The sequence below is a fragment of the Panicum virgatum genome, chromosome 5N, assembly GCF_016808335.1.
Source record: "Panicum virgatum strain AP13 chromosome 5N, P.virgatum_v5, whole genome shotgun sequence".
NCBI lineage: Eukaryota > Viridiplantae > Streptophyta > Magnoliopsida > Poales > Poaceae > Panicum > Panicum virgatum.
In genome coordinates this window covers 18,283,942-18,303,023 of record NC_053149.1, presented here as the reverse complement: position 1 = coordinate 18,303,023, position 19,082 = coordinate 18,283,942, and the positions used below count along the sequence as shown (strand labels likewise).

The 19,082-nt window shown below is 46.7% G+C and overlaps 2 protein-coding genes across 2 annotated transcripts; one reads left to right on the top strand and one right to left on the bottom strand.

Moving 5' to 3' along the window:
• The first annotated feature begins 586 nt into the window (after positions 1-586).
• On the top strand, positions 587-1,756 carry LOC120673745. The gene is made up of 2 exons (XM_039954738.1): positions 587-1,182; positions 1,256-1,756. Exons 1-2 carry the CDS (start codon positions 756-758, stop codon positions 1,624-1,626), a joined length of 798 nt encoding a protein of 265 aa, XP_039810672.1. The 5' UTR covers positions 587-755; the 3' UTR covers positions 1,627-1,756.
• Positions 1,757-3,964: 2,208 nt separating this feature from the next.
• On the bottom strand, positions 3,965-5,428 carry LOC120673744 (universal stress protein PHOS34-like). The gene is made up of 3 exons (XM_039954737.1): positions 4,797-5,428; positions 4,464-4,689; positions 3,965-4,277 (listed from the first exon to the last, which is right to left on the bottom strand). Exons 1-3 carry the CDS (start codon positions 4,996-4,998, stop codon positions 4,196-4,198), a joined length of 510 nt encoding a protein of 169 aa, XP_039810671.1. The 5' UTR covers positions 4,999-5,428; the 3' UTR covers positions 3,965-4,195.
• Positions 5,429-19,082: the final 13,654 nt, after the last annotated feature.

The following is a 19,082-nucleotide window of genomic DNA, read 5'->3' as shown; positions in this document are numbered from 1 at the left end:
TAAAAAAAAAAACAGGCGGCCCATTAAGGCCCACCGGCCCATCACCGACACATAAGGCGCCCCCCCCAGAACCTTCAGACCTGCGCCCCCCACCCCATTTCCGCCTCCCTCTCCCTCCAGGCGGCGCCAGGAGGCTCGACCGCCGGTGACCGCCGGCCAACCGCTCGGTTAGCGCGGCTAGCCGGCCGGCAGAACCGGTTAGCCGGCCTCGGCCCGGATCTAACCGGCCGCGCCGGTTAACCGGCCGGGCGCAGCGGTTAGCCGGCCGGAATAGGCGGTAAGCCGGCCTGGGAGGTAGGTAAGCCGTTTTTTTTTCCTTTGAGTTTTTGCAAGTATTAGATGATTTGTTTTAGGATTTAGATGTATGATCTAGGTGTAGTTAGGATTTAGGTAAGATTTAAGTGTATGACGTAAGGATTTAGGTTCATTTAGGATTTAGGTAGAATTGAATATTAAGGTGCATATATGTTTTTAGGATTTAGGTTGATTTAGGATTTATGTGATTGATATGTCTTTGTTGTCCATTTATGCAGATAGACAATGTCAGGTAGAGATAAAGATATTGTATGGGAACATGGTGAAAAGTTCGCAATCGATTGTCGCACAAGAAACTTAACAAGCTGGTCTATGTCAACTACAACCTTCGTCTGCGACTAGAGGAGGTCTCCGGCCCACCGATACGTGAAGAAGGTGATTTTATCGACCAGCTGGCCCATCTTTCATTTTATGATGAGAATAATCCGGTGCGGGAATGGATGGAATATGGTCGATCTAACCGCGCTCCAGTTCTGGACGAGGATGATGATGACGGAGACGTCCCTCTCCCGTCTCATATTGTCAGGGATCAAATAAACCTCTCAGATCTACGTGACACTACGGGGGATGCTTGCATCAGCGATTGGGCACGTAGACATGTGGGTGACACTCACCTAGGGAAGAGGAAATTCCAGAGGGGGCATACGAAGGGTGACTCGAAGCGTCAAAAACAAAAAGGAAAAGCAACAGCAAAATCAGTGAACAGCGACACGTCCACAGATGATGGCGATGGTGAGCGTAGTCCACCGTATCAAGAGACTGGGGATAGCAGCTCCGCTGGTGATGGTGACGGTAGTGACGGTGCAGATGCTGCTGCTGGTGGTGGTGGTGGTGGTAGTGGTGGTGGTATTCCCATTCGTTTCACAGGTATACATTGCACCTATATATGCACACTTGTTTCTGATTATGAGTACTAATTATTATATATGGTTAATTGCAGGGGAGACTCAGTTCACACATGCTACACAGGACCCCGATCATGGAGCACCGGAATCGCCGAGGAGAACGGTTGGACCGACGGACAACGATACTCCACAGTACTCTTCTTCCTCCTATAGCGATTCCAGGCACTCTTTTCACTATCCCATACCTGACATCAGCATGGAGCCACAGACGAGATGGGTGTACGAATGGGAAGACCCCCATTTTTACACTATGTTAGTTCAGGAATGGGAGACAACATCGGCGTGGACAGGGCAATCTTGGCAAGACTACAAGGCTGAACTGCTTAGAGTGCGAGGTTTGAATGTGATGTCCATCGCCGAATACCAAATGGCGTCCAGAATGGGGGTCTTCCCATTCTTACGTTGAACTATTATTAATGTGTATCAGTGACTACTGTATTTGTAGGCACGATTAGGACTATGGTATTTGTATGCACGCGCATTAATATTGTATATCTCTGCATAATTATAAATTGTTACTTTGGTGTGGTATTTTACATTAATATGTGCATAGTTCATACCAAAATTTCCTTTTATTTCACACCACGGAACCAATTTAAAACTGTCGGTTTATTTTGTTAAAAGGCCGGTAACCGGTGCAACCGGTCCGGTTTTACCAACAAACCGGCCGGCTAACCGGTCCTAACCGTTAGAACGGCTACGTTTGAATTTGGTTTTGAATTTGGCCGGTCGGAACCGGTAACTGGTCCAACCGATCCGGTTAACCGGAACCGGTGGCCGGCGGTTCGGGTTAACCGGACGGATAAAAAAACCTTGGGCGGGGGCCTGTGGGCCTGTGGGGTTCGGCTCGGAGGGGGTTGGTGTGGGTGCCAAAAACACACAGGTTGTTGGGTCCGCTGGGTCAGTACTACTGAAGATGGACCGGGCTGAATGGTTTTTAGATGCAGGAATTGGACACATTAAAAGAAAATTAGTCCATTAACTTAAAGCAATGACCACCAAACTAAGCACCGCCAATCATGTCCAACCAATTGACAGCGAACCAGAAACACATCCTCTATCTGTTGGAGACTATGAATTCGAGCTTGAATAATACAACCATACACATATCGAAAATTGCTCGCATCAGTGGGACTCTAAATCTCTATATACGATTCTTGCACTAAAAGAGGGTCAGGGAGCATTTTATATCTATTTTGCAAAAAAAATCTCAAACATCAGAGAAATTAACCTGCGATCTGACCTCTCTTAGGAAATTTTGCGAAAAAACTCTCAGCTTTTATTAAAATCAGCATGCAGTCCAACAATCCAAGTTTAGATAAGATTGTGCGTTTTCGGCCATCTTGCAAAAAAAAAAACCCACAAACTTTACAGAAATCGACCTGTGGCTTTGCCCACAAACTTTCTAGTTCTAATGAAACCAAGACGAAGCCTTCAACAAGAGGACATCCAAGATGCTACTGTCATCCATCCCAGAAAGAAATAAGTCTTCACCTAGATAAATCCAACAAAGGCGAAGGGAGTACGACATCCCAACGACAAACAATCAAGGAAAGCTTCCCCTGTGCCGAACAGCTTTACCTACTGCCATAGACCTTGTGGACCTTCACTACAACGCAGTCCCGGAGTTGACGAAATGCACCACCGCCGAACAGTGGATCACTGAGCGTTCGTTGCCTCGAGCAGTCGAGCTGATGAAGCACGTCCCATATCACACTATCAATGAATGCACAGCACTCGAAGTTGATGGAAATGGAACACATCACGTACTACGGCATCTTGGAGCCGGGAGGCCTGAGCGCTCGCAGACTGAGGTCGACGATGCACATCTCCCTCCTACTGCATAGACGCCAAGCGCCAAGGCCATGATACCAGTTTAGTTTCGAAAATTTTTCGCAGGTACAATAACTTCGAACGTTTGACTACTAATTAGAAATATTAAATGTGAATAACTAACAAAATCTATTCCATAATCCCGGGTGAAACCGCGAGACGAATCTAATAAACCTAATTATGCTGATTAGACAATGTCGTGCTACATTAAACAATCTCTAATGACGGGTTAATTAAGCTTAATAAATTCATCTCGCAATTTCCCATCCATCCGTGCAATTAGTTTTATAATTAATCTATGTTTAATACTCGTAATTAGTGTTGGAAAAAGTGCCAACATTTTTTGCCCAAAATTTTTTGCTAGATTGCCTAAGCATTCGCAGATCCCTGGTCTGATGTGAGATCCACTCGCGTTTCTGACATGAAGCACCTTCACATCAGTACACGTTATTCGTTATTTTTGTTATGCGATGTGAACATCGCGACCATAAATTTGTACATATATACTCGGTGGGTTATTTTTGAAATATTAATTAAAAAGGTTATAAATAAATATTGTTAAATTGCCTTGTTTTTCCTTGGAACGGAAATTAGATTTGTGGATCATGTCCGGGAGCTTTGCATTTGCTGGTAGGCTCACTTGTCTAAAAATGTGTCTCCAAGTTTAATTTGTCTACAGTTTGCCACAAATTTTTATTGGCATTGGTCCGCACAGGTACCTGATAGTTGCCGAGTGACTACACTGACGCCACTGTGTCAGGCATCAGCAAAAAGATGTGAAATGGAACACACTTCAGAGAAGTGCTGTCGACTGTCGTGTGTGTTGTGCAGCTTTTGGAAGTTATCGTGTTAGCAGAAACAATACGTTGGAAATCCTGCATCTCCAGCAGCAAATAGGGCTCAGTTAGTACTACATGGTTTGGCAAAGACTACCAACCACTTTGCTCTCAGATTCAGAGAACAGAATATGCAGTACAGTAGTTGGCGAAATACTCTGTCTGAATCTCTTATTCCAGCAAAAAAAAACTGCAATGCTCTGATCATGTTCTCGAACAAGAAACCAGTGCCATCGGACGTTAAAAAAAAATATTTACATATATGATGCTACAGGCTGGCAAGATGCAGCATTTGCAAGGACCGTTCTACTCCTTGGGCCTCTTGACGATGAGGACCGGGCATTTGCAGTTCTGCGCGCAGTGGTTGCTGACGCTGCCCAGGAACGCCCTGCAAGGTCACACACAGCAATTCGCACCAGTGACGGCCGTGTAAATGTCAAAATTGGAGGGGATGGTAAGCAAAAGATTTTTCTCCTCCGATCCTTATCCAGTCGGTGGCCATGGCATCGCTTTCGCGTGATCGAGATGGATGCTTGTACTCCTAGTAATGAAATGTAACGAAAACGAGTGATACCTCTGGATGAAGCCGTACCCATGGCTGCCCATGACGAGCAGGTCGGCGCCCACCTTGTCGGCGGCGTCGCAGATCACATCCCGCGGGTCCCCGCTCTCCACCAGCGTCTCCACCGCCACGTGCGGGTGCCCGGCGCAGAGGCGCCTGGCCTTGTCGACGGCCGCCGCCGAGACGGCGCTGGCGTGCCGCTCCACGCTCGCAAGCACGTCCGAGGTCAGCATGTACCCTGCAGATCGAGCAGCCGATTGGAAACAGCCGGTGAGCGCGGAAGCAAGGCCGTCATCGATCGTCGATCTGAGCGAAGGAACCTAGCGACCGATGCGGCAGCCATACCTGCGCTGTCCATGGCGGCGTAGACGGGGGGCGGGCGGCGCGCGTGCACGAGCACGAGCGTGTCGCCGCCCGCCGGGGAGACGACGTTGGCGAGGCACCAGGCGAGCGCGTGCGCGCTCTCCTCGCCCTCGTCCACGGCCACCACGATGCGGCGGCGCCCGGCTCCGGCGGCGGCGTCGGCGGGGGCAGCGGCGGATGCCATGTGCAGGACAGGAGGGCCAAGCACGAAGATCTCTGACCGAATTCGTTGGGGAGCGAGAATGGGTTGAAGAAGACTCGGTGCTGCTCTGCTGTCGTTGAGGAACAGAGAGGAGAGCAGCCTGCCCGCCTGCTTTAAAACGGAGGGAGAGGCCTGCGGTGAGCTGCGGCGGCCGCGTCCGTCTCCGTGCCACGCTGCGGTTTAGGCGCCCGCGGCCGCGGCCGCCGCTGGGTTTGTCCTCACCGCCCCGGTTTTCCTCGCCCTCCCAAAACACCCGTCCGATTTCTTCCGATATTCCGATGTTCTGGTACGAGGAGTCGAGGAACGGTGGTGAATGCCTTAATGACCCGCAATTTACAGCAAGGCAGCAGCCAAGGCAACAAGTTGTGAGGCTGCCGACAAGGGCCCATACGGATATACTGCGGCCCCCGGCGTGGTGGGGCCTGGCGCGGCAGCTGTTTCTAGCATCGAAACCGCACGCAACCGGTGGCCCACAGAGTCGAAGCGCGGGTTCCATCAGTGGCCCGGCGCCCGGCGCCCGGCGCCCGCCACTAATCATCAGGAGGGAAGGAGAGCTGAACGATCAGCCCAACCATCCGCCGCGTTTTTTATATTTTTCAAAATCGTTTTTACAGAAATATATTTTCGATTTCACAATTTACAGTTTTATACTCGGGGCGGCCGGCCCCCTGCCGCCCCTGCCGGGCGGTAGAGGCCTATATGTAATTAAAATTTGTGTTTTATTGCGTGGGGGCGGCATGGAGCCTACCGCCCGGCAGGAGGGCGGCAGGCTCCCCCCAATATAAAAGTTGAGGTCCCTCCCACCTGCATTTGCAGCAAACAACATTCATAGAGGGAAAAAGGAGAGACGTGGGGTGAAGGAGGAAGTTGCAACAGCGAAGATAAATGTATCATCTAGGTCGTCATCCCAGTTGACAGATGGTGGTGCTGCAGGTGGTGTAGTATGACTTGAGGAACCTCTCGACTTTCTCTTTCTCTCTTTTCTGGTTCTAGATTCATGTACATGGAGACAAACATCCTGTGTTGAAGGCCATAGTTTTGGGGCATGAACTCATCCATATCGTCATCCCAGTTAACACAAGTTGGTGCTTGAGGTGGTGCAGCATTACTTGACGAACCTCTTGCCTTTCTCTTTCTCTCTTTTCTGGTTCTAAGTTCGTGTACAGGGGGAACATCATGTGTTGGAGGCCATGATTTGGGGGCATGAAGTCATCCATATCGTCATCCCAGTTAACACAAGTTGGTGTTTAAGGTGGTGCAGCATGACTTGACGAATCTCCGGTCATCTGTTCTTGTGGAGGCCAAGAACTATCACCCGAAGATATTTTCCACCTCCTTCATCTAGTTTGCGGCATAACTCCACCGAAGATACATACCAATTTACGGAAATTTGGTATCGATTTGTTAATCAACTCCGTGTCCTCGGGGTAATCCTACCATATAATTACACAATAATTTTACTATTTCGTAAATATGGATTACAAATGACGAACGGAATTAGAACTGAATAAGAGTTACCTTAATGTGCATCTCATACATTTCTGACCGCATTCATATCTTATAAGTACTTTGTAAGAATCCAATAACATTAGGATGATTCGCTAGTTCACATACCCTCATATATATCTCCCGACGTTCTAGCAGGTGTTACTTTACATCTTGCGTTGTAATACCTTGAAACAATGTGAAATCTTTAAACTGAACTAATTTTGACAACACCATCTCTATCGTACCATCCGCTAATACATCCAACTTCTTACTGATTACAAGATGTGTCATGATCTCAAGTATTATACTAGATTTTTCTTCGGTCCATGAAAATCCTCCAAAATTGGAGGCAGTCATTGCCTTATGCTGCAATATTTAGAAACAAGTTTAATACTATATTTCACTATCCAAAACTTAGTTCTATTTTAATTTATAATTCATTTAGAAACAAGTACTTTATCTTCGCTGTTGCAACTCCCTCCCTCACCCCACGTCTCTCCTTTTGCCCTCTATGGATGTTGTTTGCTGCAAATGCAGATGGGAGACCTCGACCTTTATATTTGGGGGAAGCCTGCCGCCCCCCTGCCGGGCGGTAGGGGTCTCCATGCGATAAAACACAAATTTTAATTATATATAAGCCCCTACCGCCCGGCAGGGGGCGGCAGGGGGCCGCCCGCCCCGCAGACGGGTGGTAGGCCCGGGCGGCAGGGGTATAAACTTGTAAATTGTGAAATCGAAAATATATTTTTGTAAAAAAACAATTTTCAAAAATAAAAAAAATAAAAAAACGCCCATCCGCCCATGACGCCGTTGGGCTTTTCTAGTGACCCAGTCAGATTCGTATCGGGCACTGGTTTGTATGGCTATTGGGCCACTTTATAACTTCGACTTCAAGTATTGTAATATTGTATAGATCAACATTCAACAATACATGATTGATATACTACTAAATTCATCGTGCAGAATACTAATAATATATTAATCCTCTATTTTAAATTGCAAGATTGATTTAAGATTTAAGGATACATATGATTTTTTGGGTAGTCAAAGTCAGCGACGCATCGCGTGCGCTGTTAGTACAGTACATCGATTTAACAGGATACTTCCCGTCCAGAACTCAAGATGAAACGACGATGGCATTTTGGTGCAGCTATTACTCGTACTTGATTCCATCTCTGAATACAGTCGCGTGCGCTGGCTGTATATCGCTGGCCGACGAGGGCAGATCCAGTTCTTCTATCACCTCCTTACTCTTCTTTTATATTTTGCTCTCCAATGTATGGAACATGATCTGAGGATGTGCTAAGACTTGGCCATGTCATAGTTGCTACCTTAGTTAAATTCACTCAAGTGTATGGTGCCGTGTTGCACCTCACATATAAATTAAGTTAGGATCCACAAGCCACAACCTCCCTGTGGCAGAACCGCCCAAATTAATCCGGCTCAAGTGCGCTAACCATCTCTATAAAAGCAATACAGATTAATATGCACATCAAACGGAGTAATCCGGCAGTGCTGTCGGGTAAAATCCCGATTAAACCACTTGAAATAGGATCGACAAAGCAGTTCAGAGAATACAACATTTCGCAAATTTTACAGCACAGAGTATGAAACTGAATTATTATTACAAACTGAGTTTGAATTTATGAAAGTACAACAGAGTTTAAGTGCGGCGGAAAATAAACGATAGTCTACCGACGAAACAAGACGTCATGATGAAGCCCGTACATGACGTCATCCATCCTCAAATGTACCACCTGAAAAACAAAGCCACAAGCAAGCCTGAGTATACTAGTACTCAGCAAGGCTTACCCGACTAAGGGTATACTTAGCCCTTTATCTAGACATGCAAGGCTTTTAGCTTGAGAGGTTTGTTTTGTCAAATAGCAGTAAAGAGTATATCCTTAATTTCAGGTTTTAGCTTTCAGGTTCTAGTTCAATTAATCATTCTAAATGAGCATCTATCCAAAAGCATACATGGTGGAAACAATTATCTTTCATCATCCAACCAACCATATTCATCATCATCATCTTTCACTTCTTACTCTATGTGGTAAAAGGGTTAAGCAGTCCCAAACCGTGAGAAGCGGACGATTCGAATCGAATTTGTTAACCTTGCAAGACAGACCTAAACACACGTCACGTGGTTACTCCCAGAGTCACACGTGCAACTTTTCCCTTCAATTCCCGCTTCACGGAACAGGCCCACTGCCCTCGACTACAGAGCCCGGCTCTGCACCCGTCATCCCAGATGAGACCGAAATCAAGACAGTGGGAAGGTATGTTCCGGTCTCGGTTCAATCCAGTACTTAAGCTTACTGATTACGTTCAAACGCTTAACCACCACTACCACACATTGCAGCCTTAGCATCTTTTCACTAAACAGACGGGGTCTCATCCAGAAAACATAGTACCCTGACCCCACCCGTAGGCCTTATATTGTTGCAGTAGGTAGTAGACATTCAACTCCTATAATTCTCGTGAGTGACAGGAAATCACTCAACTTCTACCGAATCATTAGCATAGCCAATTAGAGACCTATACATACTAGTTTCAAGCATAGGTATCTAGGATCATGCAGCTAAGGTTCCAAGCAACTCCTGTAAACTTAAATGCACAAGTAGATAGTAATAATAATAAGTTGCATAAATTTAAAATAGATAGAATATGCTCCGGGGCTTACTTGGGATTAACACTAGGTCAGTGTTAGTTAAAGAATAATTGCTCGGCGACCATCTTCCTTCGGTCGTGCACATCGGGATCCATTCGTCCATCTTCTAGATGTGTCCACCATTCACCGTCTTCTGGCTCGGCTCCATCATCACGTTATTCACGTGGTTCATCTATCGTACCTAAATGGAATGCAACAGTGCATATGCATAAATGCAAAGTTTCGAGTTGCTTAGCGATTTAGGTGTTATTATTTTTCCATCACGATAAAATTGTAGTCCAATATAACTCCAATCAAGAAAACAACAATTTCATTTTCTACTTACTGGGCAGTCATTTATAGAGTAGTAATTTAATACAATTTAGTTCATAAAAGAACGGGGTGGTTTTTCCCAAATCCTACTAGGTCATACAAAACCACACCACAAGATTAAATTGTACAGACCAAAACATGCAAATACTGGTACTGAAAATTTAACTGAGTGTTGATGATCCTATTATGAGCCTACTGTAATTTTCTCAGATTTAAAGGATCAGTACACAAGGCATCAAAAGTAAAGCAAGCTATCATGACATAGACCAAGGTTAATTTATACAGACCATTCTACTAAGATTCTAGGCTTCATATTTTGGCAAAGTGATTAGGTACTTAAGGAAAAGCTCTAGTAAAAATATTATATTTTCCCAGGCATAAGAACTATTTTTCTTCATTTAATGTAGTTCTCCTTAACAAAAATCATTGAGTCTAGTTAGGCATAACCAAAAATTCTCAAACTTTCCTGCAGCAACTAGGAATTAAACTGAAGGTACTATTAAATTTACAGCTCATGAATCACAAGACAACATTTTGAACAAATAAATCTATTTCTCCTAGACATAACTCAAGATCTAAATAAACCTATAGCTAAACATGTCGCATGACCACCAAAATTTTACACAAAGCTAATAATCTAGCATGCAACACACTTACCAAAAATGGCATCCATGCAGTGTATATAACATGAGATCTAAATAAGTGTCTAATAACTTTGCATTTATTTTAGAACAAAAACTAGTGCTCAAATAAGAAAGTGCATGTAACGAAACTTGTAGATTTTGTTACAAGGAATCCAAAACATTTGGATTTGTATTTTTTTATTTTTCTACGAATTATAATGCATTTTCAAAGTTTGCTGTTTTGAGTTCTAGCACATTTTGCAGATTAGACCCTAGAATTTTTGTTTCTTTTAACTGGAGGTCCCTGGTCGCGATTTTTGAGCAGAGGAACATGGGGAACGGCAATTCCGGCGATGGGGGTGCTTGCCAGCGGCGAGGAAGGGGTGGAGGAGCATGAGGGACGTGAGAGCTACCTGTGGATGGGCTCGGTTCAGAGCTGGGGTGGCTTGTGGCGGTGGCACCACGCGAGCAGGCGGTCGATGGCGGCACTAGGCCGCGGCGGCGGCGCTCCGGCGACAAGGGGTGGCGGGCTTGGGCCGGTGAGCTTCACTGGGATGTGGGGATTCTATTCCCGGGCTCCGTTGGGGCAGAGGGAGGCCGGAGGTTGGGGCTCCGCGGGAGCGGGCGGCCGGCGGCGGCTCTGTGCCGCGGCGGCGTCACTCCAGCGAGGGAAGGAGGGGGTGGCTTGGCCTAGAAGCTTCACGGGGGCGTGGGCAAGCTTGTGGGGTCCTCGATTTGGGGAGGGAGAGGGCGGTGGCACAGGGCGCTGTGGAGGCCGTGTGCGGCAGCCATGGCTAGCGGTGGCGAGGCGAGACGGCACGGCGCGCGCAGGCGGGCGGCACAGGCAGGCTCGGACGACGCGTGCGCGAGAGAGGAGCAGAGCTGACGGTGCGAGAGACTTCGGGAGAGGAATAGAGAGATGTGCCGGCTCGGTCAGCTCGTCGATTGGACGCACGGCAATGGCTAGACGCCTGCAACCGCGTGGCAAGCTGCTGCTGCTACCACAGTCGAACTGAACCAAGGTTCAGTGTCCATGGCCGGCAAAAACAGCGAGTATGAGCCTTTGTTCCTTCCAAAATCATATTGCAATGTTTTAATCGATCAATACAAAAGTTAAAGATGGATTATAGGGCTACATTTGTTGTATAGAAACTTTGTTGATTAGATCAACAGATTTAGAGAAAAAGGGGTCAAAGTCTCCGAAAAACACGAGTTAAAACTGAATGTCAGATATATGAACTTACTCGATTTGTCTGATTTTGGTCTCGAATTTAAACGGTTTAAAACCTCGAACTCACGTTCTTATCATGCTAAATAGAAGGCTCATTAGAAGGACAACAACTTTCATGTTGGCTAAAAGTTTAGTGCTTAGGAAAATAAATAAATCTTAAAAGTCGCTCAAACAAGGCTACTTTGAATTAAACAAAGGCTTCCTAATTCCATGTAATGAGACGTTTAAAATTAGAAACTTTAATTTGTTTCTTTTTGAAAATTTGTTCAAGGATAATAAATGTGTCATTTGGCATTCGAAACAAATTTTTAACCCAAACTTACTATCTTTCATATTTATGAAATTTTTATATTATCTAATAGCGGAATTCCATAAATTTGTGCTAGGAAACATTTTAAAAGTAATTCAACATTATATGTATTAAAATGCTATACAAATTTATTTAATGTCTCTATACATGAATGAATTAGTGCTAAGGATCATGCTAAGCATATGACTAATCCTAATTACCGGTAATTAACACCTGGGGTGTTACACTTCTGTTATCGCCATAAATTAACAGGGTTAATTTATGGGCCGAAAGCAAGTTGGGCTTAAAGCAGAGGATTAAGAAGGCTTGTAAATCGGCTCCTGTGTGAGCATTTGGGTCACATGGGGCATGCATCTTTAGATTTAGTTCAAGATTAAAGATAGAGTCCGATCGGGACAAGATAGGATTAGATTGTTTCCCAAGTCTCCGGACTATAAATATGTACCCTATGTTATTCATGAAAAGAACGTTATCACGTCTCGCAAACAACAACTCTCGGCGCATCGCCACCCCTAATTCTAGGGTTTCATCCAAGTAAGCGACATGCTGCCCTGGGCAGTGTTGTTCTTACTTTTACCTTGGTATTACTCGTACTGATTCTTGCGATCTATTGTGCTTTGTTGCTTATCATCTACGAATATCATGTTGTTTTTCATGCAGTCACGTTTCAATCTTATGCTAGTTCTTGTTGTGTAGAATTAGTTGCACGGAGACAGCACCCTGTTTCTTTTCCGTCTAGTAGATCCAATCTGTCTCGGTTTGCTCTTGTACTTGAGAGTTGGCGTGATATCTACTAGGTTAGGCCTTGCAAATGAATTGGATGATCCGGTGATATATTAGATGCTTTGCCTTAGTCTTTACAGGGAATTGATCCGGGAATCGGCTCTTGCTAGTTCTTAGGCCTCTGTTTTGGTTATGGTTTAGTTATTTATTATGTTCATTAGGCCCAACCACGTGTAGGATGTTCCGATCTAGCAGTGAAGCTTTTACCGTCGTAGATTAGATTGATTGGATTCAATTGAAGCAGCTTTATTGGTATTTGCTTTATTTATCAATATCCGGATACATACAGATCCAATCTGATACCGGGACTCGATCGGCTCTTTAAAGCCGATGCAAGAGTCGTCCCGGGGAGCCGACCACGGCTCGGACTTACATTACCACGTGTTTGTGTATGCAGGCAAATTGTTGCAAGCACGTTCGCACCTTCCTGATCGGGTATAGGTCAGGTGGCACGCCGTGCGTCTTCACAAGCCGCGGCGTGTGCTGGAATTGCGGGCCGTTGACGAGGGAGCAGTGCCTGCCAGCGCCCCGGCGACCTCCCGGCTCTTCGTGTTGCCTGTCGCTGCTCGCCGGTGGGTTTCGACCGACAACACATTCTGGCACGCCTGGTGGGAGATTCATCAACAACAACGCCCACCGTAGAGATGACAGGAGCACAGGACCAAGCACCGGTTCCGCCGGTCACCAAACCTGTCACGTATGAAGAGCTGACTACAGAGCACAAGCAAAAATACGATGAGGTCAAAGCTCAGTTCGAAGCCGATCTCATCGGCTCTTTCGAGAGGACCCGCAACCATGGCATCAGGTGGAAGGGGTTCTCGCCAGAGGGCGCTCTTGACAACATTGATCTGTCCATGCCTTCAGAGGAGCGCACCAGGGCCCTACGCTAGGAGATTAACTATCTGGTGGCTCACACGCTTCATCGGCACTCAGAGAGCCTGGTGAACGAGCTTGAGCGCGTGGCACATCGCGTTGTCCAGGAGGTGATCAAGAGCTAGTACTCCCCGTCAGGACCAATTCTGGGGAGTCACAGGGGAGAGGCCTCGCTCCAGTCTAGGCCGCCATTGCCATATTCACTCGCAGCAGTAGGACAGCAGAGTTCGCCGATCCATGTCATCAACAAGATTGGCGGTGACCCTGGAGAAGGATAGTTCCTGAGCAAGCCGCCCAAAGAGATCCCACACGGCTACACGTGCGTGTACATACCTGACAACATCAGCCCAATACGCACGGGGCAGCTGGTGAGTACAGGAGCCTCAGGAGCAGACACAGAGAAACAGGCATGGCTGGCAAAGTATGCTACCGGGCCGAGTGCTGAACCCTCGGCCCCAGGAGTTCTTAGTGTGGAGCAGGTCAGTGCAATACTAAGGGACCAGTTTGGCATCTTGCCCAAAAGAAAGGCGATCGGCTATTCCAAGCCATATCCAAGTGACTACGATTTGATCCCGTTGCCACCCAAGTATCGGCTTCCGGAGTTCACCAAATTCAGCGGATCAGAAGGAGCCAGCTCCATTGAACATGTGAGCTGATACCTGACGCAGCTTGGGATGATTTCAGTATCGGATCCTTTGAGGGTCTGTTTCTTTTCCCAGTCTCTCACGGGTTCAGCTTTTGGATGGTACACATTATTGCCTCCAGATTCGGTCCGAACTTGGAGGCAGCTGGAAGATCAGTTTCACACCCAGTATCATTCAGAAGCTGCTGAAGCCGGGATTGCCGACCTCGCTCAAGTCAGGCAGAAGCGAGGTGAAAGTGTTTCAGAGTACGTGCAGCGCTTCCGAGAGGTCAAGAACCGATGCTACACATCACGCATCATAGAGAAGGAGGCAGTTGATTTGGCTGTTCTGGGACTCGCTAAGCCGATCAAGGATCTGGCTTTTCAGTTGGAATTCACCTCTCTGGCACACATGGTGCAGAAGCTCATGCCGTATGAACACTACCACCCTGATCTGTACCAAGAAAAGTTCAAGTGCCATGTTAATAGGGCCCAAGCTGGTGATTCCAATGATTCTGACGGGGAACAAGAAGTGGCTGTGGCAGAGTGGACCCGGGGGGCTGTTGTTGGTCGAAACCCACCGGCGAGCAGCGACGGGCAACACGAAGAGCCGGGAGGTCGCCGGGGCACAGGCAGGCACTGCTCCCTCGTCGACGGCCCGCAATTCCAGCAACGCGCCGCGGTTTGTGAAGACGCAGGGCGTGCCACCTGACCTATACCTGATCAGGAAGGTGCGGACGTGCTTGCGATGATTGACCTGCACACACAAACACGTGGAAACGTAAGTCCGAGCCGTGGTTGGCTCCCCGGGACGACTCTTGCATCGGCTTTAAAGAGCCGATCGAGTCCCGGTGTCAGATGGGATCTGTTGCATCCAGATATTGATAATTAAGGCAAATAACTGTAAAGCTGCTTCAATTAAATCTAACTGATCTAATCCACAACAGTAAAGGCTTCACTGCTAGATCGGACTATCCTACACGTGACTAGGCCTAATAAACGTAGCAGATAACCAAACCATAACCAAAACAGAGGCCTAAGAACTAGCAAGAGCCGATTCCCGGATCAATTCCCTGTTAAGACTAAAGCAAAGCATCTAAGACGCCACCGGATCGTCCAATCCGTTTGCAAGGCCTAACCTAGCAGATATTACGCCAACTCTTAAGAACAAGAGCAAACCGTAACAGATCAGATCTACTAAACATAAAGGAAGCAGGGTGTTGTCTCTGTGCAACTAATTCTATGCGACGAGAACTAGCATGAGATTGAAACGTGACTGCACAGAGACAACATGATGTTCGTAGATGATAAGCAACGAAGCACAACAGATCTACTAAAAGCCATGCTACGAACATCAAGATAACTAGTACTACTCCCCATCAAAAACGCTTCAGTACGAGTAATACCAAGGTAAAAGCAAGAACAACACTGCCCTGATCGCGAGAAGCGATCAGGGCAGCATGACGCTTACTTGGTTGAAACCCTAGGATTAGGGGTGGCGATGCGCCGAGAGTTGTTGTTGGCGAGACGTGATGACGCTCTCCCTTTACGAATAACAAAGGGTACATATTTATAGTCCGGAGACTTGGGAAACAATCTAAACTAATCTTGTCCTGATTGGACTCTATCTCTAATCTTAAACTAAATCTAAGGATACATGGCCGATGTGGCCCAGATGGTCACGCAGGAGCCGATTTACAAGTCTTCTTCAATCTTCTGCTTTAAGCCCATCTTGATTTCGGCCCATAAATTAATCCTGTTAATTTATGGCGATAACACATGCCCCCTGGTTTTGGCAATGATATTTCCAAAACCAATCCGTCGCTCCATCTTCCCGTTAATGCTCATTAAACACACTGCAACCGCCAAGGAAGACGCAACGTCTCTGCAACTGGCTCCTCGTAGAACGTGAAAACTTCCGATCTGACTCCCATCTTTTCACTATTTAATCTCACCCGAATCAGCTCTTCTCCACAGCAAACTCCTTCTTCCTCCCATAGCCAGTAGTGCAGAAACCCCAATCCTCCAGCAGCCATGGCCATCTCTTCTTCCTCCGGCTCCAACTCTTTTGGAGATTCCTCTTCTTCCTCCTCCTCTTCTTCCCTCTTGGCCTCCTCCATCGACTCTATCCCAGAGAGCCGAGAGCCGACCCCCGAATGGGACCCAATTGCAGCGTACGAGGCGCTGGCTCCTCTGCACTGGGATGTAGAGGAGTTCGACTTCGGGGTCGACTCCGAGGAGGACGAACCCAGAACTGAGGGAGAAGAAGACCTCCAGTTCCTGTTCCAAGAGGAACTGGAGAGCAGCGAAGACGACGCCTTCTCCTGGGAAGGAGACGACTCCTCCGAAGAGATCGGCTCCCCTCCCAGCGACGACACGACGGCAGGAGGGAACCCCCACCAGTTCCTCAAAGCCCCCATGGAGGGAAGCGAAGAGGAAAGTAGCAGCGGCGGTGGGCGAAGCGGCAGCAGCGGCGAGGACGACGGCAGCAGCAGCAGCGATGACGGTGATGATGACGATGACGATGAAGACGCACCGTCGCGAAGCCCGAAGCGCCGTAGGCATTCAGACACCTACGATTGGTAGATGTAGGTAGCATCGTAGGGTAGGATCGTAAAGCCGAAGGATCGATTCCTTTGTAAAATCGGCTTTCCTTGTAATGAACTTTCCTTTAATGAAATCGAGTTTCTTCAATTCCATATGTCTTCGTTTACTTTCCAAAAAGCCGATGGCAATGCATCAGGCTTCTATAAATATCCAAGAACCGACGAAATTCAAACTAGAAGCAACTCGCAGAAGAATAGAGTAATACTTCCAGCCTGAACCGAACTCTTGAATCCGAGCATAATTCGAAAACCAAGCTCTACAAATCCGAGCAAAAACTCTCCAAGCACCCAGAATTCGAATCAGAACCCACAACAACGAAATCTCAAGTCACGGATCTGAACCATGGCGGATTCTGCAGCTCAGTCGACAAATTCTGCAATCGATGATGTGGCAATCTGCGGCCTGAAGGTAAAATTCGGCCCAATCCTTTAATTTTCTTCAGCTTATTAAGCCTCCGAATACTGAATTCTAAAATATGACACCATATGCACATCTCTGAATTTCTGAACTTCAGGTGTCAGACATCCTTCTGCCGCATCCTTTTAACCCAAAATCTTTCTGTCTTGGCCCACAGACCCATGAAAATCCCATAGATTTGATCTCTTGTGAAGCAAATAGGATCCCTTTTATGAGTCAAAACATCGATATGAACCTCTGGACCGACTTCTTAAGAGCCTGGCCTAATCCCCCTGAAAGTTGGATTACATGGTACAACAGAGTAGCAAAAGCTCACATGCCCCTATGGCAGGATTTGAACATAGCCGATGCACTTAGTTTATCACTGTCTCCACTTGACAAAGATGAAAATCTTCTGAAAACCATCGGCTATTTCTGGTCTGATACTCTGAACTGCTTTCTCTTTGGTCATGGACCCATGACTCCCACTCTGCTGGATGTCACCATGATCACTGGCCTAGACATTAGTTCTTCTAATCCTGCTGCTCACAAAATGGCAGAAGTCCCCTTCAAACTTTCTTCCAAAGTTAACTGCACAAACTGGGGCACTTACATGAGTCAGCATATGAAAACAAAAGGTCCAGTGACTGAGAAGGAACACACAGCCTTCTTAAATCTTTGGCTAGAGCATTTCATCTTCTGTGGTCCTTCTTTAGCCCCAACTAAGAATTACCTTCCCTTGGCCTATCACCTGGCCCATGGCAATCGCACCGGCCTAGGTAAACTTTTCCTTGGAGAAACCTACAGATATCTCCATTTGATGACATCTAACTTACTTAACCAAAAGAAACTGAGAATTGGAGGCCCTTGGTGGTTTATTCAGTTGTGGGCACAACTATACTTTCAGCACCATATCCCAAACTTCCAAGGCCTGACCAAGAACTCTTTTCCTGATGAAAGTGGCAAACCAATTAGATGTAATAGCTATGGCCAAGCTTTATTCAGTCTCCCTGGCAGTAAATTGAACTCAATAGATGCAGCAAATTGGTTCAGAATCTTCTACAAAGGACTAGATAAACCTCTCTGCTTCCCATTTACTGAATCTGAATCCTTTGAGAACCCAACTGCCTTTAGATTAGATAGTTTTGCCGATGACGACAGCACTCAGCATCTATATTCTTTGATGATTCGACCTGGCTTCCTCCCCATTGGCATCAGCACCTCTAATAGAATTATCAAGCCAGGTTATGAATCTTACCAGCCAGTCATAGCAGCTCGGCAATTTGGCCTAGGACAGGTCCCTTCCCACTTCCATATTCACCACTTGGTGGAGAGCAGAGCCGATCTGCCTGACGGTCTCACCAGTTCAAGATGCTACAGCATGTTTGAGGACCTCCACATCCCAATACCAGCCGATCTGTCCTTCACCTCTTCATCAATCGGCTTTGATACTTGGTGGAATATGTGGAAAACTCATGTCTTCAGAAAAACTCTAGGTCCTCAGCTGCAGCAAATCGATCTTGAATATGTAATTCCCGAGGAAGAGGTACTAAATTTATGCATTTTATTCCCTCCAAACTCTCTATTCCTTTTCTTGGCTGATCCTGCTTTCTTTGTTAGCAGCAACAAAATGATCCAGAACCCACGACCAGCACTGGAGAGCCATTCCACTTTCTTCCAACTGCTCCTGATGTACTCTTCTGCAAAGGATCACCACCAATGAAGAAAGTGATAATGTCTGTTCAGCCAGACTTACTTCAGTCGGCTTCCAAGCGAAGACAAACTTCTGCAAGCGTTGCCCCCCGAGTCATGACCAAGAAAAGGAAAATGACCACGAGGCGAGTGATCAATAAACCAACACCAGCTTCCCCAAATCCATCAGAGTCCAATACCAACCAGGTAACTCATCACCCAAAAACTTCTCCTTTATTTCATACATGTATACTCTGGTTGACTGTAATTCTATTTCCAAGACGCAGCTGAAGAAATCCCCAATGCAGAAAACCTGGATCAACATGAGATAGCTGCAACTCCTGACGCTCTGATGGAGGCAAACGAGGAACATGCCGATACAGTCGATGTTCTCAACGCCAACACAAGCTCTAATAGGACGATTGCTCCTGAATTGCCCAACACTCCTTCAGAACAGG

Coding starts and splice junctions, on each gene's coding strand:
- LOC120673745 (XM_039954738.1), top strand. CDS start 756: ATGGAATATGGTCGATCTAACCGCGCTCCAGTTCTGGACGAGGATGAT. Junction 1,183..1,255: donor TATTCCCATTCGTTTCACAG/GTATACATTGCA, acceptor GGTTAATTGCAG/GGGAGACTCAGTTCACACAT.
- LOC120673744 (XM_039954737.1), bottom strand. CDS start 4,998: ATGGCATCCGCCGCTGCCCCCGCCGACGCCGCCGCCGGAGCCGGGCGC. Junction 4,690..4,796: donor CGCCGCCATGGACAGCGCAG/GTATGGCTGCCG, acceptor CTCGATCTGCAG/GGTACATGCTGACCTCGGAC. Junction 4,278..4,463: donor GGGTACGGCTTCATCCAGAG/GTATCACTCGTT, acceptor GTGACCTTGCAG/GGCGTTCCTGGGCAGCGTCA.